At 47.5% G+C, this 19968-nt stretch overlaps 9 protein-coding genes across 9 annotated transcripts; 4 read left to right on the plus strand and 5 right to left on the minus strand.

Annotated features, from left to right (window-relative positions):
• Positions 1-380: 380 nt before the first annotated feature.
• N7520_005310 (uncharacterized protein) lies at positions 381-1558 on the plus strand (the record flags this gene model as incomplete). Its single annotated transcript, XM_057139244.1, has 4 exons — positions 381-412; positions 459-779; positions 943-1336; positions 1397-1558. The coding sequence occupies 4 exons, from the start codon at positions 381-383 to the stop codon at positions 1556-1558; spliced, it is 909 nt and encodes a 302-aa protein (XP_056997451.1).
• Positions 1559-1853: 295 nt separating this feature from the next.
• On the plus strand, positions 1854-2245 carry N7520_005311 (uncharacterized protein; the record flags this gene model as incomplete). Its single annotated transcript, XM_057139245.1, has 2 exons — positions 1854-1866; positions 1947-2245. The coding sequence occupies 2 exons, from the start codon at positions 1854-1856 to the stop codon at positions 2243-2245; spliced, it is 312 nt and encodes a 103-aa protein (XP_056997452.1).
• A 926-nt stretch (positions 2246-3171) lies between these two features.
• On the minus strand, positions 3172-5697 carry N7520_005312 (Pfs NACHT and Ankyrin domain protein; the record flags this gene model as incomplete). The annotated part of the gene is made up of 3 exons (XM_057139246.1): positions 3172-4585; positions 4649-4946; positions 5130-5697. The coding sequence occupies 3 exons, from the start codon at positions 5695-5697 to the stop codon at positions 3172-3174; spliced, it is 2280 nt and encodes a 759-aa protein (XP_056997453.1).
• Positions 5698-6832: 1135 nt separating this feature from the next.
• N7520_005313 (amidohydrolase family protein) lies at positions 6833-8149 on the plus strand (the record flags this gene model as incomplete). Its single annotated transcript, XM_057139247.1, has 1 exon — positions 6833-8149. The coding sequence occupies one exon, from the start codon at positions 6833-6835 to the stop codon at positions 8147-8149; it is 1317 nt and encodes a 438-aa protein (XP_056997454.1).
• A 279-nt stretch (positions 8150-8428) lies between these two features.
• Positions 8429-10234, minus strand: N7520_005314 (uncharacterized protein; the record flags this gene model as incomplete). Its single annotated transcript, XM_057139248.1, has 4 exons — positions 8429-9177; positions 9223-9934; positions 9979-10109; positions 10156-10234. The coding sequence occupies 4 exons, from the start codon at positions 10232-10234 to the stop codon at positions 8429-8431; spliced, it is 1671 nt and encodes a 556-aa protein (XP_056997455.1).
• Positions 10235-11059: 825 nt separating this feature from the next.
• N7520_005315 (ankyrin repeat domain-containing protein) lies at positions 11060-12520 on the minus strand (the record flags this gene model as incomplete). The annotated part of the gene is made up of 1 exon (XM_057139249.1): positions 11060-12520. One exon carries the CDS (start codon positions 12518-12520, stop codon positions 11060-11062), a length of 1461 nt encoding a protein of 486 aa, XP_056997456.1.
• A 2090-nt stretch (positions 12521-14610) lies between these two features.
• On the minus strand, positions 14611-15325 carry N7520_005316 (uncharacterized protein; the record flags this gene model as incomplete). Its single annotated transcript, XM_057139250.1, has 2 exons — positions 14611-15116; positions 15223-15325. The coding sequence occupies 2 exons, from the start codon at positions 15323-15325 to the stop codon at positions 14611-14613; spliced, it is 609 nt and encodes a 202-aa protein (XP_056997457.1).
• Positions 15326-16087: 762 nt separating this feature from the next.
• N7520_005317 (uncharacterized protein) lies at positions 16088-18506 on the plus strand (the record flags this gene model as incomplete). The annotated part of the gene is made up of 4 exons (XM_057139251.1): positions 16088-16385; positions 16460-16545; positions 16606-17403; positions 17463-18506. 4 exons carry the CDS (start codon positions 16088-16090, stop codon positions 18504-18506), a joined length of 2226 nt encoding a protein of 741 aa, XP_056997458.1.
• A 334-nt stretch (positions 18507-18840) lies between these two features.
• On the minus strand, positions 18841-19866 carry N7520_005318 (ribokinase; the record flags this gene model as incomplete). The annotated part of the gene is made up of 1 exon (XM_057139252.1): positions 18841-19866. The coding sequence occupies one exon, from the start codon at positions 19864-19866 to the stop codon at positions 18841-18843; it is 1026 nt and encodes a 341-aa protein (XP_056997459.1).
• Between the last annotated feature and the right edge of the window lie 102 nt (positions 19867-19968).

Below are 19968 nucleotides of genomic sequence, written 5' to 3' on the forward strand. Positions count from 1 at the left end.
GCTCGCCTAGCACGGCAGATCCTTGGCTGAGCTGAATAAACCTTATTTTTTCTTGGCGCATTTGGTATCCAGAGATCGACTAATTGCTAGACCCAAATCGGAGGCTTTCTGGAGGCACGACATGTTTGGGACTAATTATGGACTGCGTATTAGTCCATGCTATGTACTATTGGAAATTCCATACGGGGAGATGATTGAACATTGGAAACACCGTTCATTGCTTTGTCCTTCTTGTCCACCAATTCCCGTCTTTGATCCTATTTTTTCGATTTTCAACATGTCGATATCAGCATTAGAAATGAATTCTTGCAGGATATCGTCCTCCCGGCCTGATGCTGAGATTCATTCGACTGACCTTTGAACTTCCCTTTTCGAAAGTCATGACGAAGATAGAGGATACCCCACCGATCGCGTTCTTATCAACAGGGTTGGTTCGGAACATAGTCTCACCTATGCAGAGACTCGGTGGTACTCCCTGAAATTCGCTCATCACCTTCAGCAAGATTGCGCTTGGAGAAGGGAGATACGCTGCTCGTCTTTTCCTCCGAAACTGTGTGGTATACAACTTTCGTGTGGGGCACCCTGGCAGCTGGAGGAGTTGTGAGCTCTGTGAATCCTGGATACAGCGTTGATGAGCTTATGACTCCTTTGAAAGCCGGAACTGCCATTGCAACACAGCGAGACCAGCTGCCGGTGACCCTGGAGGCAACAAAAAGAGTCGGAATCCTCGAGCTCTCGCGTTATAGTCTTCGAGGAACTTTTCGCGCAATTAGCCATGGGTTTAGAAAAGCCGCTCTAGGGATCATATAAGCCGCCAATACACAACCCAGCCAAAGACGTTGCCGTCATAGTCTAGTGTTCAGGGACTTCGGGCCTTCCGAAACCTGTGAAACTGTCACATCAGAAGATCGTCTCTAATCTGTGCCAGCTCACATCGTAAAGAGACGCAGGCATTGCGGCATATGGCGGACGGAAAGAAGTTGAGGATCGGGCCTTGGCAATCTTGCCCTTTTTACTAAATTTTGGTCAGTCAGACATCACTGCGCTGCAAGCTGTACTAATGTTAGAAAAAAGTCTGACCGTGGTTGTTCATCTAAACTTTTACCTAGGAATTCCAACCTTCATCCTCCCTCGTTTCCGTTTGGATCACTTCTGCGCTGCACTAGAGAGATACATCACCCATGCCGCAGTTGCTCCGCTAGTACTACAATCCCTGGTTTCAAACTCACACCTGGCCGCTGAATACATTCTCATTTCCCTCCAGCTGATGACCCCGGGTGCGGCCCCGCTCAGTCCAGATCTCGTTCACGCACTATACGAGAAGCTTAAGCTCCGAGTGGGGCAAGGGTATGGCCTCAGTGAATGTTAACCGGTCACCCATCTCCAAACATGGGAGGAGAGTCTTCTGTTCCTGGGCTCAGTTGGCCGCCTTATGCCGAATATGACGGCACGTTATGTCGCCGCCGAAGACCACGACCCGTCCAGCGCCTACAAGGAACTATGGGTCAAAGGTCCAAATGTGTTCTTGGAATACATGGGCGACGAAAAAGCAACATAGGAGCATTTTAAGGCAGATGGGTTCTACAAAACTGGTGATGTGGGGTTCGAAGACGAACATGGCAACCTCTTTATAACTGGGCGGCTGAAAGAGCAACAATAAATGGGTTTGCCTTGACTACAGGAACTCTATGAGCCTCTTTGGGAGAATTGTATCGACAATCTGCACAAGCCGGGTTTTGAATTCGCAGATTTTGGATCGCTGATGCGGCACAACAAGGCAAAAGTGGTGCCATCAACATGCGTTCCCTCAGGGATGATCGTTATTTTCCCTCCGCTAAGTCCGCTAAATCTCCATGGCTTTGGCGAGTAATCGCTCTTAGCACATTGATTTGATCATTCTTATGACCTAATCAACATCATCACAATTACCATGGTATAATCTCTAGCCCAGTCCGAGACTAGGGCCACTTTGGAGCATTTACTCTGCAACGAAACCTTGAGTCTCGTTGAATTATACGAACTAAAGCTTGACGATATCATGCACCAGCCAGTGGATTACGCAGTACTGGCAAAGAAGTGCCTGAGGATATTGCTTGATTCCACAGGTTCTGGTAGTGTGAACGACTTGATGAGCGTTTTAAGCACAGAACTAACAGACATTAAGACTACTCGGCGTCTTGAAAGAAACCTCACACGGGCAGAGATAAGTGAGTCCATTTGTTTGAGCTGCAAAGGATTTATTTGATAAAGTGAGCACGGCACACGACTACAGATTATTCATCTAAGTGCTAAGGATTTTTGGAAACCCAAGGAATCTCTTAAAAAGTCAATTGGTCTTCCATCAACAAATCTAAAAATTTTCCTGTGAAATAGATTTTAGACAAACTTTCAAACGTGAGCCATTAGACAATTGATAGTAATTGGCGTTGTATATTATTAGGGATAGATTGTAGCTTCGATGAGGATAAACTGAAGCACCCATGGTGAGCACGAAAGTTTAGTGATAATCGAGACAGTGGTGCAGGAGGAATTAAGAAGCTAAAGATCGGAAGATGACAGACCAGTGTGGAAGAGTATTGAGATCTCTTTAAATCTGTAACATCATACATGATGCAACCGTCCTAGAATTGAAAAAATGCTAGTCCAAAAAAGCGGTTATTTACGACTATTCCAGATATGACGTAGTTCGTACTCGGGAACGGTACAAGCTTCGGTTAGAGGAATTCGATGATATTCCTCCATACTACTCCTTCAGGTCATCATATCTCGCAACTCTCCATGCTGATCGGAGCGATTCCGTCTCATGCTCTAAATTATTATGTAGTGGGCGTAATTTTTCTCAGTCGCTCCAGCAAAACGATTTGCTGAGATTCGTGTATCATATTTTTCGCAATCAGAAGTAGACCTACCACCAGTACCGAGTCCCACTGCTCCGGCAAGTCATTACTAGCTGCGATACCACATAATGCTATCTTTCATACCAATTCAAGTCTTGAAATACTGCTACTGTGAGTTGAATGAGTATTATAATTTTTGAGACCGGATTCAAGAAAGACACCCAGTGTGTATTGTCAGTGGTGAAACTTATTTCGTTCTTCCCTGGCACTTTCAGTCTTCTCGGGAAGTGCGACATGATAGTGATCTAGTCTATACAGCGGTCGAGAAGTTGTCTCATGATCTTCTGCTGACAGGCCCCATCAATAGTAGATACCACTTTCTTGGTGATAATGATCTGGTCACCGCAGCGATCAAGAAGGAGTACCAGCACTGCTTCGCCACTCCCCCAGTTATCAGCCGCGCGGCCTTAACGACTTCCTCGGTGATAATGATCTGGTCTCCGCAGCGGTTAAGAAGGAGTGCCAGCACTGCTTCGCCACTCCACCAGTTTCTAGCCGCGGCCTTAACGACTTCCTCGGTGATAATGATCTGGTCTCCGCAGCAGTCAAGAAGGGGTACCAGCACTGCTTCGCCACTCCCCCAGTTATCAGCCGCGGCCTTAACGACTTCCTCGGTGATAATGATCTGGTCTCCGCAGCGGTCGAGAAGGAGTGCTAGCACTGCTTTTCCACTCCCCTGGTTTCCAGCTGCGACCTTGATTACATCTTCAGAGATAATGATCTGGTCTCCACAGCGGTCGAGAAGGAGTGCCAGCACTGCTTCGCCACTCTCCTGGTTTCCAGCTGCGACCTTGATTACATCTTCAGTGATAATGATCTGGTCTCCACAGCGGTCGAGAAGGAGTGCTAGCACTGCTTCGCCACTCCCCCAGTTACCAGCCGCGGCCATGACGACCTCCTCGGTGATGGTGATCTGGTCTGCGCAGCGGTCGAGAAGGAGTGCCAGCACTGCTTTTCCACTCTCCTGGTTTCTAGCTGCGACTTTAATAACATCTTCAGTGATAATGATCTTGTCGCCGTAGCGGTCAAGAAGGAGTGCTAGGACTGCTTCGCCACTCCACGTGTTTCCAGCCGCGGCCTTAAAGACTTCCTCAGTAATAATGATCTGGTACCCGCGGCGGTCGAGAAGAAGTGCCAGCACTGATTTTCCATTCTCCGGGTTTTTAGCCGCAGCGCTGACCACCTCTGTAGTAACCTTCCCTCCTCGGTTCAAGAGGGCAGCAGAAATATTCGGAAATCCTGACCTAGCAGCATGCTCCTGAGGCGTTTGACCGAAATCATCCGTACAATTCACATGATCAATATAGGTAGTCCTTTCCACGTCGGATTCTTGAAATTCTAACTCGGCGGCATGATTCACTAGAGCGCAAATACCCCACTTCGCAGCCACGTGAAATATGGAGAATCTTGTAGGCACCGTTGGAACACTCATGTCTGACCTTACACCTTCCAGCCACCATTCCCGACAACGAGAATCGATCTGGAAGAACTCCGCTTGTGAAGATTGTAACTCGGCCATACGCGCATGATGAGCCCATTGTTGAGTTGCATAATACCAGAAGCCGGACTGTGGTTGATTTGTGTCGCGGAATTGCGCAATGATGCGATCCACACAGCGATAGGCAAGTTGGGCATGAGCCTTGAGCTCCTGGATAAAATTACTCGAGCTCGCCCCAACTAGGTAGTCCCTTATCGATTTATGCAATAAATGTGCCTTTTAGTTCTGAATGATGATCATTAAGCGGCAAGACTCGAGATATTCTTGAGTGAACTGGAGCGTTGTCTCAACGTCTTCTTCCTCCTGGTGCAGCTGGCATGCTTCGGAGAGCTCCGACACAGTCAGTGGCCGCGAACTAATAGCTACGCAGCTTAGAAGGTGTCTGATATCATCACCACTGACCTCACTCTGCTTTAATGCCGTTACAAGAAGTTGCTGGAAGAGTGCATTAAGTCCCTTTGGTATATTCTGCAAAGTGCGGACGACGCTGTTTGACGGAATATCTTTAAGCTCGCCACAGGCCAAGCCAATCCAGAGGAAAGTACCCTCAGCTTTGTCATGTAGAATTCTGCGGACCTCTGCTTTGACCTTGTGTGTGTATTTCTTTCTTTGGGCCAAAAGATTGACTTTTTCTTCGACAAAAATATTCATGTCCTACTTTCTCTGAGGGAAAGAAACCAAATCTTTATGCGTGAAAATTTGCAAGCTTTCGCGTATCTCGGGGTATGGCCTACTAGTGACTAATATTCGGGCATTTGGTGACACGTTTGGGCACTTGAAGGTTTCTTCCAGCTGTTGTAGTAGAGTGTCTTGCGATTCTCTATCACATTCGTCCAGTGCGTCAATGATGCAGTATTTCCGACCCGTGTTCTCATCTGCCACCATGGTCATGAATATATCCCAAAGGTCGTCGAAAGATGTGAATAGTTCTTCTCCGCGCGTATGGTACTTCGATAATAGGTGATTACGAAGCTCTTCGTTTTGCTGAACGAGCTGGTAAAGAAGCCCTTTGACAACTGAAGTCGCGGTCTTCCGTGTATCGAAAGCGGAGTCACAGAAAAAGTAAGCTAGCATTTTCCCGTCCGTATTAGAGAAAGTTGCCGACAACTGCTCCGTAAGGTATAGGGCTATGGTAGATTTCCCTGTTCCTGGGTTACCATAGAGCCATAGGACCTGGGTCGGCTGGCTCTCGGGACCCACCGTCGGGCCAGATCCAAGCCAGGCAGTGAGCTCTTCCGTACGAAGTACCCACTCGCAGGTTCCCGGAGTGGGGCCTCCTTTCTTGCGTTTCAATGTTCTCATATCTTGGAGCGGATTTATCCCGCGGAAGTAATCTTGCCACCTATTTCCTGGCAGTCTGTCAGTCGGGACCCCAAGGCGATGCTTAGGTAGTAGGCTAAGATCTTGTGCGGTTCCTGACCTACCCGAAGAGATATAACTAGACCTCGCCATATTGCTTTTTTGGGTACCCGAAGGAATACCCGCGAACCCGCCAAGAACCCATTTACCTGTATATTACAGTATTACTGTTGAAATACAACCAATACCAGATATAGAGTGATGTAATCAGGTATATGTTACGTGTATTTTAATCTCTTGGCGGGTTTTGGGTCAAGGGTCGAAACCCAACCCGCCCATTTGGCGAGGTCTAGATATAACTAATTATCGAACCTTCATTGACCCCAAATTGTATTCTATCATTGTGCCCTTGAAATGGAAATCGATGTCATGATGAAGTAGAGCGCATAGTGTGTGGTTCATGACGGAAGTCCTTGTTGGGCCTCCACGAGCTGGATGAGGGGTACGTTCTCAGCCTCATAATCATGTGACTTTCCTGCGCTCAGTCAGAAAGTTCGCGGCAGCTTGCCCAATATATTTCCGCGAGGGTAAGCTGGGGCTAGCACAAGCCCTAGGAACGGATTGGCCCAACCCGACCCCCGAGAAGTTGAGGCACCCGGTGACCAGCGAAAAGTTTCCAGGTTAATTGCTCTAATCTCACCGACCGGGAGTTAAATCCCTATTGTATGAAACAACTAAATTTGGAATGATATGATCGAGAACCTAGTGTGTTCTTTTTTTCCAATTGCCCTGTTCTGAGGGCTGCAGATTGAGAAGAGCCACAATATGTAAGAATTTTTATTAAGGACTCGGATGTGTTTAATACGAGGATCATTGCAGTACGTATGATACTGTATGTAATACAAGCCTCATACACCCCTTAATGGCCCTCCATACTCTGGAATCCATCCTTCTCCACCCCTTCACGCAATTGCTACAGTTTCAAGCCCAAGATGACACCCAGTCTGATTCCATAAATGCTTCTTCTTGTATGGTATGATACAAAATCAATCACTAAACAAGTCCTAATTAGCTCACCCGGCTGAATACAGCTAACGAACGTCTGCTTTACTGAACTTCATCGAATCAGTCTCCAAAGATGACTCGTACTAAAAGCCGACTCTTCTTCAAAAACGCTCTTTTGATCTCTGTTCATTCCAACAAAGAACCCTTTATTTCAGATGTGCTGGTATCACAAGAAGGATTGATATCCTATGTCGGACGCGAAATAACTGAAGACGCCGAAGACGCCGACAGGGTTATTGATGCGACTGGGAAGTGGCTGTTACCAGGATTTGTTTCAGCACATAGCCATTTTTGGCAAAGTGGCTTCCCTGGCCAAGCGTCGGATAAATCTGTGAATGAGTGGTCGGAGGCTATTTACCAGCCAGCCAGGAACTTAACCCCTCAAGACATCTACACTCTTACGAGTCAAGGCGCGGCCTCTCATATACGGAAAGGGATCACAACTGCGTTTAATTTTACATATTCGCCAAATTTCCGAGATGGCCTTGCAGATCGTGCTCAATTCATTGCGGCTCTCGATTCTGGGATTCGCTTCGTCCACGGGTTCAACGTGGGTGCTGTGACTCCAAGATGGTCTAACGAGCAAGCTCTAGCTCGGACTAAGAAGTTTCTCGAGTGGGCTTCTACCGTTGATACTTCTGGGAAATATCTTGGAACCATGATTGCGAATCACGGAATTATATACCGAACGGATTCCAGTATTCATATGGAAGCCGAAGTTATGCAAAAGCTCAATTTACATGGCCATCTCCATTACCTTGAAAGTCCTAGATCTCAGGACATAGAGACAGAGCAGTCTCGGTGGACATGGCTTAGAGATGCTGGTCTCATTGACCAGAGGCTTATAGTTGGACATTTTCTGCATCCTACACCATCCATGTTGAGGGAAGCTGCTCATGCTGGTGTGCGTATGAGCTGGAATCCAATGTCCAATGGCCGTCTTGGATCAGGCATTGCAGATATTCCTGAGTATCTCAAAAAAGGTCTTTGCATTGGCCTAGGTGTTGATGGCGAAGCAAGCAGCGATCGTTGCGATCCGTTTGAGAATATGCGAATGGGCCTTTATTCTACCCGAGGAAAGTATCAGGACCCTTCTGTCTTGACTACACGAGAAGTACTATATATGCACACTCTAGGCGCAGCCAAAGTACTAGGGATTGACGAGAAAGTCGGCAGTTTGGAGATAGGGAAGCAAGCAGACATGGTCCTTCTTGACCCACCATCTTCCTGGAAGCTCGATGATCCTGTATCTACATTGGTACTTTCAGCTGGTGTTGAAGATATCAGAGCGGTTTTCGTTGGAGGGGTTGAGCAATGGCCACATATGTCTACGGTTCATAAAGACCCTACCCGATTACCAGAGCTAGCTTGGACATTTTCTTCGAAATAAAGTGTTCTTTGAGGACCGCAGAAGTATCTCAGGGGTTGGCAAGAGAGTAAGCCAGATCGCCAGATCACCAGAATTCCCTTCGAGACCAGAATATTCTATAGAAGTTTACAGTATTTTACAGTGACTCATTGAGCATCGAAACCCAATACGTTGAGATAAAAATACCGCTAAGCAGTACTATTTACAATTCAACCTCATTAAGACTAGCTTCGTCTCGTGTTCGTATTCAGGTACGGTACAGGCTTCGGTTAAAGAGGAATTCGAAGAGAATCCTTCATACTACTCCTCCAGGTCATCATATCTTGCAACTCTCCATGCTGATTGAAGCAATTCCGTCTCATGCTCCAGATTAATTCCTGTAGTGGCCGTAATTTTTTTCAGTCGCTCCAGCAAAACGGTTTGCTGGGATTCGTGTGTCATATCTTTTGCAATCAGAAGTAGACCCGCCACCAGTACCGGGTCCCACTGCTCCGGCGAGTCATTACTAGCTGCGATACCAGCAATTGCCTGAGCATGCCAGATATGAGAAGTATAGCACCGTGGACCCGGAAGCGACTTGAGGAGTCGTGGTTTATGCGTGAGGAGTAGAAGGGACGTGATATGATAAACGACATTGGCGACCAGCGCGACTGGTGTCGTCAATATCAAAATGGGGAATGATGAGTCGTGAGCGGGGTCGATCTGGTCTGCTTCGCCTCCACGGATATCCAATATTTGTTGTGTATCGACCGAGCGCTCGTTGTACCATTTTTGACAATCTGTCCAGAGAAAGGTCCACTGTGAGAGGAAGTGGGATTGTCGTAAAGATGGGAAGCCTGCTAGTGAAGAGCTCGCTTGTGGGGAAGAAAGATTCGGGTCTCCGTAAATAAGGGCAAGGCAGTGCCCCAGCAGACACAAAGCATGTTGATGGAATCTGGCCGTATTTGATTGAAGAGGCTTTGATGTATGTATTGGAGATCCGTCTCGCTGTAGGAAAGACGGGAATGATATAATGGGTGCTTTGCGTGTACACAACGAAGCTGCAAGGTCTAAGAACGGTCAGAAACTTTCTTTCATTGTTGGGGCTGACATACCGAGTCGGAAATAGAACCAAAAGAGGGATTCACCCAGCTCTTCGGCTAGATCAAGTGGAGAGATGAACCCACGAGGATGCTCAAATTGGGGTAAAATTAGATTTCTCCATTGGTGCAGTCCAGATGGCAACAGTTCCTGGACAAGTAGCAAGACATTACCAACGTGTCTTTCCAGTTCAGGCCGAAGTGCCAGGCTTTCTTCTGCTTCCTTGCGAAACCGCAGCATATTCATAACATCTTCGGTATGGGTCAGTGAAAGAAGAGATCTCTGGCCTGCCGATAGTGCGAGAATGGCAGACTGGAGGGGTCTATTTGATCTGGACAGAAGGAGTACTTGGACACCGAGAGCACAATTCGAATCTCCTGTATCCATCCACGGGCCAACGTGATAACGAAAATGACGTAGCAAGTCGGTCTCATAGCTGGTGTTTTCTGGGGGCGTGCGCACTAGCCGTCGATAGCTTCCCGCAAAGCCAAGATGCCCGTGATAGGAAACAGAAGTCCTCCCTCCAGCGAATTCAATGTCCCCCAGACCCGGCGGATAATGAATTGGCACATCGGGAGCGAGAATGCTATTCAGCCCAACCGGGTCAATGTCTTCATTTTGAAATGGGATATCATGATCCAGATTATCTTGCAAATCACTCCGACTGGGCGCAGATTGTTGTCTTGATTTGCTTTCCTTGACTGAAGCAGGCGAGTCATCCACAAACTACTGTTGTCAGCGTGCATCTCACCTTCTCGCAAGACACTAACCGTAATTTTTTTGTAACCCTCCCTTGCCCCAGATATTTGCCCAGATCGCGTCACAAAAGCCAAGTCCGATCCATATTTGCAAGTGAATCCTTTGACTTCACAGTTGGCGCATCGCGGCTTCTGCTCGTCGCCTGCGAGTATCAGCAAGAGTCCGCAGGGATTTCGGATCTCCCTTACATTTTCGTCGCCTTTTCCGACACGTCAGACAGCCCGTCCTTACTCTCTGCTTGTCTGCAGGTGTAGGCTTGCGAGGCATTATTGATGTATGGGCATGCCGAATGTGTCCAAAAGGAGATTCAGCGGAGCCTCTGCGGACTGAAATTAGCGGAGGTCGCCGAGAATGTGGGGAAGCGGGTTGAACCGCGTCGACATCATTATGTGCCCGGACGCCACCCGATGATTGAACTGACTGAAAACATCGACCAATCAGTTAAATTAAAGGAATTTGCGCCTTTACTGTAGCTTATAGGTGCGCGACTTAAGAGTAGCTTTAACTGACCTGACATACCTTCCAAGGTTCGGAGACTCTGGCGTGGCATTCGTCACCTGTTTGGTTTTCGTTACCCCTCTACATATGAGGATTGTCTCGTAGCACAATTCAGACCCTGAGCTGGCATCCAGATGGGGTTTACAAGCAATGACGGGCGCACTCCGCGAAGGAAAGAGTGCCGCAAGGACTTGTTGCCCACATTTGTAGTAGATAACCTCCTGACGTAGACTCTACAATGCCGCTGATTACATGGATTACTTCCACCCGATTGCCTTCGTTATCAGGCGACCGACTGGGCCTTGTGGTTCCCCTTGCAGGATGCGTCGGTAGCCTTCTGTACAAGACGGCTATGCATGGTCTGACTCAGCCATGATTGTTGCGTGAGGGTGTACGAGGCGGAGCATTTCAAGCTGCTCAAGGAGGTAATTATAGGATTAAATTTGGTTTATTTGTTCAATGATGGAGCTGATTATTTCAAGTGGTCGCTTTTTTGCCCTCGCGGATTGAGAGCAATAAAAACAACGAGTGAGTTGCGTCTGTCAAGAACCATATGTCATCACTGATTATACGTTACTTTCACCAAAGTCTCTTCTAGGTGGAGTCCCAATTATTGGTCCATGATCGCCCCCCCCTCCCCTTCCTCAAGGGCTGATAAATAGACGGATACATTGCCTTCTTCCCGAGGGAATGCACAGGGAACTGTTCGGCCAACTTTGCTATGTGACGAGGGGCAAAAGATTTTGCGCCTCGTAAAGTTTCAGGGTAAATGTGAGCCCCATGGCGCAATAGTAATCTTATGATGCCGACATTTCGATAGAAGATTGCTTTGCCGACTGCGCACTCGCGGATGGTTGGCAAATCAGGATCTACCCCTCGTGACAACAAAAGGGCGACAATTTCCTCTTCGCCGTATTCGATTGCTGTTAGGAATGACTTTTCTTGGTCTTCGAAGCCTTTATCGAGTAAGAATTGGAATGTTTCCGTCTCGCCAGCTTCTGCTGCGAGCTCTAGCAAATCAGTTGGGCAGTTTTCTGTTCCGTGCTTGGAAACGAGCATCTCAACTGATTCCTTGTTGCAATTCGTAATAGCAGCACTAATATGTCCACCTTCGACATCGGCACCGTGAGCCAAAAGCACTTTGACAACCTTATTGTGGCCGCCCCAAATTGCCAGGTACAAGTCAGTCTCCTCGACACTAGATGCACTCGTTGTGATTTTGACGGCAGATTCATTAGCAAGCAAAAAGGTCACCAGATCTAGATGCCCGTATCTGGCTGCTACTGATAAAGCAGTCGATACATACCCTCTTGCGTCGTGTGGGTATAGGGATATCCTAGGAGCATGGTGATCAATATACTTGTAGTTGATATCTGCCCCATGACCAAGGAGCATAGATACTAAGGCTATGTCACCGGAGACAGCGGCAAATGGAAGGGTCGAAGAAGCATGTTCACGGGGAGTTGGAGCATAGGACAATAAATATTCGACCACGAGTATATGTCCTTTCAGTGCAGCCTCTTTGATAGGAGCCAACGTGAATTCGGTATCTTTATCCATGAGGAATGGTATGGAGCATCCTTCTTCGAGCAGGACCTTGATAACCGAGAGAAATCCGTTTCTCGCTGCTAGATGCACAGGCGTTTCGCCTAGGTTGTTCTCAAAGTCTGGTCCGGCGCCTGCGCGTAGAAGATATTTCACAAGCTCCGAATGTCCATACTCTGCAGCACAAAGGATAGGGTGCTCTAATCGACATGAGCACGGGCCCGGTCGTGGAAATACAGGCCGTGGTCGATGTTTCTTGGTATGGATTGGTCGATCTTTCACAGGGTATCCCTCCCTGATAAATTGGACTACTGCAGGGGTTGATCCCAGCCTGGCTGCCTGGAGAATTCCATCCCCGTTCCGTTGCTTCAGGTTGTATCGATACAAGATGTGCTTTATGAGGTGATTGAGGCGGCGGTTAACCTGCACCAGCGCAGCGAGATCTGCTTGCGATTGTAATTGCTGCGCAATCAGGATAATGATTTCATTCGACGCGTCTGACAAGGACATTTTGAGTTCATGTCAGACGCGGTTTCCAGGACGTGAGCATCGACGAAAATACGGATAAGGCGGCAACTTTATTTGTGGGCTTTGATTAGTTCGTGAATTCTGCCCATTTCGGGGGATTTCTAAGCCCGAATGGCGGTCAAACTTTAAACGGGGAAGGAGATGGAGAATGGGAGGAATTCTATAAAATGATAATGTCTTCCTTTGGCAGATAAAAATCTATGATACATGATCCCATCACTCACATCATAGGCAAAGGGAATACTCGAATGCATCAGGCGACGAGTCGATGCACTCCAGTAATTTGGTAAACCGAATCTGAACACAAAAAGAATATTGATGTACATGATTTCCTCGACAGATTTATCGACGTAAACGTGAATTCGGCCCATCCTGGATCAAGCTCGCTAAATAAAATCAGCCTGATGATGATGCAAGGCGGTCCATGGCTTTGCTCGAGCTCTCACATGGAGATATGTGGACAACGAATGATCTGCAACATTCCAACTACCTCCGTTATGGCTTATTACTCAAAACCTTTAGCTGGGGTACTCAGACTTCACATCTTGTGATGGCAACTTATATCAAGTAATTTGAGCTTCCTACCTCTACTATCGCACAGAGTATAGGTACGTTGGCTTGAGAAAATATTGATTCCGAATTTATCACGTTCGCAAGGTTGATATCGACTTTTGTAGTTGACGGACATGATAGCCATTTAAAACCCCGATTCGATGAAACTTGCGGTGTAATTAATATCATACAGTGCTTTTGAAAATCGGTGTCACTACTGTTCTGGTAAGGGAGGTTACGGAGATGCTCACTTACCACTTGGATGGGCACTGGGTACCTTTAAGCGTATATAATAGTTTAGTGAAAAAATACTTGTCATACATTAATACTTGTTGCTGCTTTTGAGTGTATTATTGTCATGGTTGCCTAACTTTGCCTTTACTATGCCTCCACAGAAAGCTGATGGAACTGTAAAAGTGCTTCAATTCGAAATCCAAGTCGTTGCACAATTTGTAGTGTTGACCAAAGAGCAGACCCACCACCAAGTTAACACAAATTCAAACAAGAGTCAAATTTTGAAGTATTGATTTATGATATATTAGTCCCTAGATTCGGTCATAGTGAAAGAAATTGAAAGCAATTGGTGATGGGTCACCTCATACCCGACATGGACCATGATCTCAGCCCACTTCACATCCAGATCGATAACGGCAGCTCACCAGACTGGAGATAGTAGCTTTGACTGTAGACCTCAGGTTTAGTCCGATGGCTGTGATCCAGGACTGCTGAAGAATCCACATGATACCAGGTGGAGATCGCGGTGTGGCCGAGGTGGAGGTGTGACTAGTGCGCCACGAGGCCGATAATCCTCGAAGACAAATTTTATTTTGATCGTTCCTGTAAACAGCCAAGCTAAGCGCTTGTCTCATCGCCAGGTGAGGTGCATCTGCGACAGTTGGACTGGGCGAAGTTACCCGAGTATTTCTTAGCTCGAAAGATCAAGTAAAAATGGAAAGGCGAGCGATAGGCGAACATTCGCCCAAGTGAAATGTCGAGGCAAATCAAACGAAGTGAACTTAGCAGACACTGACGCCTGATGGGGCACTTTCCAAATAGCGAAGTCTGTTTCTGAATAAATCTAAGCACTTGCCATAACTATCTACCGTTCTTAGACCCTTGCGCACCCTTTGAATTGCTCTGCTTCCAAGGTAAAGATTTCAACTCTGACCTAATATCCGATTTTTTCTTTCTTTAAGTCTCAAAAATGGGATTCGAAAACGAACAAGACTATTTCGCACCGGACGAATTTCATGGGCGCACCGTGATTTTCACCTGTGTCAATGGTGGGTCAGCCATCAATATTTTTGCTGGTAGATCAGGCCCCTCTCAATAATCAACTCAAATCTACATTTGTAGCTAACTAGTATAATCAGATGGCGGCAATGGTGGCACTTGCATCAGCGGCTATAGCTTGAATAACGCCACTTCGCAGCAGTGGAAACTCCACAAAGTAACACCAGGTGTACCTTGGTCTGCATGGACGTTGCAAAATATTGCCGATTGCAGTAGGTCTCTCTCAATCACTCCAGATTCTTGATTCTTATTTTTATGTCGTGGAGGCGTTGGAAAATTCGATTGTAAATGACGATTTCTCCGTAGGCTATTTGGATCTCCCGGATGGTAACCCTGACAATTGTACCCCAGTGCAAGCGTGAAATACAGGGGGTCTGGCTAAGAGCTCTCAATGGTATCTGACTGGCTAAAACATTGAGGTACTGAGCGGCATTATCTCCAAGCCGCATACACCGCTCACACTCGAGCGATATATTAGTCGTGGCGTTCTGCGAGGTAGTGCAGACTTCTTGGAAATAGTCCACTGTTGCGTGCAGCGCGTTGAGTATGGAGGCGTCCTCACGCGACAGACGGGTGTTTCCATGCTCCAGACGCATTAAAGTGTTTACAGATTGCTCCAACTTTGCATAGCCCTGACGAGCTGCTTCTGATACCAGCTTTTCTAACGCGTCGGTAACAATCGCAAGGCTCTCGTAGCTTGCATCATGTTGGTCAATGAGATCTTTGGTGCGCGCTTTAAGAACGGAGAACAGTCATTGATATTGACCCATATAACACTTAGAGTCTTCGAGGTACCACCACAGTTTGGGGGCTTAGGGGCGAATATAAAGGCAGTTTACCTACTCGCCCGAATGGGTCATTGCTCCACTTGATTGTCCGCTCGGAAAGTACCTCCTCCACAGCCTTCACGGCTGTTTGGAACTGATCTTCGTTGAATGCCATGAATAGACTTATTGGAATTGAGTTTCACTTGATAGTCAACTGAACATCCAGAAAAACCTTGCGATGAAAATTGGCATGAATTGCCTTTCTTCCGGCTTACTTATCAATTTGAAGAACATTTCCATGTTCCGAGAAATAGGATATACTGTTCATAGCGCGGATTGAATTGTCTCATACCGCTTTCATCCATAAAGGAGACGGCAATTCGTCGCGAGGCTATTCTTTCCTTCGGCACCACCGGACTCAGAGCCATACCCCGCAGTGGAACCCACTCGTCACCGGTGGAGCTTGTCACGCAGCTGAACCACGAACTTTGTCACAGGCCACTGGTTTCCAGCTGTCTACTCGCAAGCAGGTCCTGCAGATCCACAATTGGGTTGACATCCAAGACAGACTCTGAAGAATTTCGAAGCTCGGCACGAAATGCTAAAATGTGTAGACGAACTAGAACCAACACTCAGACCTCAGTAGTGGGCGCAGGCTCCAGCCTTCGACTGGACCTGCGGACGAATATCCTCAATAGTCCAAGTGGCCAGTCGAGCCGATCCAGCTGAGACTATGGACGTTGTGTTCCAATACACCATCATCATTAGAAGGAGCCGGTTTGTCTACATAAAGTCCGCTTGTGACGGACTAAAACTCGCATTATCCATCAGTCCATCCATCTCCGCCTTGACTACAGTCGCTGATCTGGGGATCTCCATCATTGACGTTTCTTTCCACTTGCTTTCCCATCCTCCCTCATCTTTGAAAAGTTTCGCAATGGCTTCCGACGCTCTCACGGATCTGGAGCGTGCGCGTAAAGAAATGCAAAAAATTTACTTTGGAGGCAAAGCATCCAATCAATTCGTCGACGAGATCAAGAATGCGGCTCTCTTCCAGTTTTCCTGGGGTGAGCTGTTGAGCGCAGCACCCACTGCCTTGAGTCTCATGGGATCTCTTTGGATTGCAGCATCGAGCGAAACCGCAGGTAAAATCATGTTGGACTCACAGCCTACTGGTGGATTTAAATATCTGGTCAACAGAAAAGACATGTCATTGAGAAGTTGTCTTGTTGAGGGTACGTGAGCCCAGTATACAATATAAAATCTAATGCAAGACTTATCTAACAAAATCACGTTCAGTCTGTGACAGTGGCGGTCGCGAGGCTTTCACAATCGCTGGCGGGCACATGGACGCACTGCAAAACCGCAGTCGTCGAATCACGACAGAGAAGGCAAGTCATTTACCATGATGACAAAGATATCTAGCGCAACATGCTGACAGCGCACCTTATATAGATTAACATTGTTTTTGCGCGGCTTGTTCCTTGTACCCGGGGCAAATATGAACTCGAAGACTTCATGGATGCTCTTCAAGACTTCTCGGAGGAAGCGAAGCAGTGTGCTACTCTCGCTACCGAGATTCGGATGGCTTTCAATAAATGGGGAAAGATGGTCGGTGAACTCCACGCCTGTCTAGAGCAGGAGAGTACCAACACGAGCCTCAAACAAGACATCGTCAAGGTAGACGCGCTTGTGGCCATAATCGACAAGAAATTCGCGACAGCGGCCGTGGAAGACTCTAAGTTACAGGCCGAAGCGATGCAGAAGCAGGTCCAGCGTGCTGAAAAGCGACTGGACAATGCGCTGGATAACTTACCAGGACCGTGGGCGCAGGTTGCTCAGGCTGCAGTCTCGGGCTTTGCTCAAGCACTTCCCTATGTCATGGGGGGAATCCTTCCTGCCGTGCTCGCTGCTGCCAACCCAGCTAAACCTAACAATAATAACGCTCAGACCACTGATTCGGCTGCAAGTTCGCCAGCAATTACCGCGGCGGATCCAGCTTATGCTGCCGCTCTAGAAATGAAGGATTTCACGGCCCACTTCTATGAGAACCTAGGGGGTGAGAAGGGAGAGATAAACCTTGAAAAATTCAGAGGCTCGGACAAGCCCACTGACGATGCAGATGGCGCCCAAAGTGACAACAGTTCCATCGGGTACCTTATTGGAACTCTCACCAACCAGCAGAATTCCATTGAAAAGACAAATACCGAACCCAACAAGAAGCTGCACGCCTCTTTAAATAGGTTGATCAAGGTGAGTTGAGATACTCTCCTTTTGTCATCTCATTTGGATTGTATCGCTGACTCATGCAGGTCGCCAATGATATTCGCACTTTGTTGGGCAAAGGGAGCAGCATTAATTCCGAAAAGCTCGATCCCAAAACTGTGAATGAATGGAAGAGCGAGGTCAAGACTGCAATGAACGATCTTCTAGCCCTCTCCTCCTCTGCCGTAACCATGTCCTCAATCAACTCGCCTGAGCTGATCAAGATCGACATTTCGAAGCCCGATCATAGTGCGCAGGTGGCACAGGTGAACAGTGCCATGCAAGCAGTACAGATGACTCAAAGTGCTGTAGAAGCAGCGCAGAAAAACTATGATGCTGCTCTGGCTCGCCAGGCCAATACTGCGGCTGCCATGGCTGAGGTGGAAAAGCGCTTGGAGCGACTAAAGGAGAGCGCGATCACCTTGGAAGAGATCAAAGCCGTCTTGCGTGACTGCATCAACGTCTTAGTTGATCTGTCTGTGCAATTTGGTAAGCTAGAGCGCTTCTTCACCATGCTGACAACGGTTATCGACCACGTCATGTTGCCACGGGCGCAGAGCTTCGTCAAGGGAATGAGCAAGGCCGGCGAACGCGCCAACGAGCGTGGATTGGTCAATGTGGACGATATTTCAAAGCAGATTATCTACACCTCCACTTTGCAAGTCAAGGCCTACTTCTCTCTTTTGGAGGACATCTCCGGAATGTATAGCCAGGTGGATCGCCACTACATTGCCGACGGTGTTAATCTCTGCTACAAGCTCTCAGAGAGTGCTGCCAGCAACGAGCCTATGGAGGAGTTCCAAGCTGAACTCAAGAAGTACAGCGAAGATAGTTCTAAAAAGGTCGCGCAGATAGTCGATGAGAAACAAAAAGAGATTCTCAATGGGCTTCGTGCCCGTGCCGAGAAGGCCTTGCAATCCACCCTAATCCTGGAGGATACAATTAAGCAAAGAGGAATCATCATTAGCGACGAATCCAAGAGCGCAATTCGGGCAGGAGCTGAAGCAGCCAAAGCGAAAGCGAAGGAACTGCTTAATCAGGAGCAATGTGCCACTGGCGGAACCGAGGATATGGCGCTAGATGAACTTTGAGACTAATAAGTATGATAATCGCCATTAGCCAGGAGGAATGATCGTGATGTGTTAAGAACAATGAGATTCCCTGATTGTGTTTCCCAAATGTTACCACATCTTAATGGATCTGGAAATCTGAAGCTCACTGAGCTTGAAAAAAAAAAAAATGAAAAAAAGAATTACTGGATAGACCATCATGAGTTATCAATCCATTCTACTTCAATAGCCGAATGGCTCTCTAAAATAAACATGAAATGGGATTCTTCATAAGAAAAAGATGTGGAAGGAGAGTGGGAGAGGAATTCTGTACGAAATGATAACGTCTTTCTTTTGCACATAAAAGTCCATCCCATCACTCCAAATCATAAGCAAAGGGAATACTCTGCATCGCACCACTCCGCTGAACACACATAGCAGCAGCCGCATTTGCCTTCCCAACAACCTGTTCAATCTCGTCATCGAAAGCTTCCAACGCAGCTCCACTAGCAAGGAATCGCGCCAAATTCGCCGAAAAATATCCAACGAACGTATCCCCCGCAGCAGTAGTATCAACAACCTTAGGAACCTTGACCCCCGGCACGGCACCACACCGACCACTCCTCGTCGAGAAATAAACCCCCTTTGCCCCAAGTGTAATAATCACAATCTGAACTCTCGCCAACTCATGGAATCTCGGAGCCAGCTCCTCAGGCTGCAAAGCATCCAGTTCACTCTCACCAAAAACAGGTAGCCCGGCGATACACCTGGACATCTGAACAGCCTCGGTCTCATTCAGGATTAAAACCGAAGTCCCCATAACAGCCTCCAGCGAAATTCCTTCCGAAAAAACAGGCGCGGGATTAAACACCACATGAGCATAACTCCCGTTATAATGCTTCAAAAGTTCTAATGTAGTCGACCGCGGAATTTCTCCCTGCATCACAATGACCGAAGGCATAGTCTTCGCAACAGTCGCAACTATCCGCGAGGAATCCATCATACCAACATGATTCGCACCAGGCACCACAAGAATGCGATTTTCTCCACATTCCTCAACGATGATACTCGCCGAGCCGGTTTGCGCATCGGATAATTGCTGGATATGCTCTGTGTTCACGCCGGATTTCTGAAATGCGGGTTGAAGAAGCGTAGTGTAGTGCGGGTCATTGGCACCGACGGCACCGATCATACTGACTTGTACATCTTGTTTGCTCTCTGTGATGAAGGAAGCGCGTCCAGCTGCAACCGCTTGGTTTCCGCCTTTTCCGCCGGCTGTTATGGTGAGGGAGGTTGCTGTTAGGGTTTCACCGGCGGTTGGGCAGCGCGGTGTTGTTGTTACGAAGTCGATGTTTAGGGAGCCAATTATGGCGACGCAGAGGGGGGTAGGTTTGGTGCTCATTATTGTGTTTTTTTGTGGTGGTGGTGGAAAAAGAGCTGGTGTATGGGTGGTTTGGGGAGGGATGAAGCTTGAAAAGATGTAGGTTGTAAGTTGTTCATATAT

The sequence above is a fragment of the Penicillium odoratum genome (genome assembly GCF_028828045.1).
Source record: "Penicillium odoratum strain IBT 22623 chromosome Unknown utg000004l_segment0_segment0, whole genome shotgun sequence".
In the NCBI taxonomy this organism is placed as follows: domain Eukaryota; kingdom Fungi; phylum Ascomycota; class Eurotiomycetes; order Eurotiales; family Aspergillaceae; genus Penicillium; species Penicillium odoratum.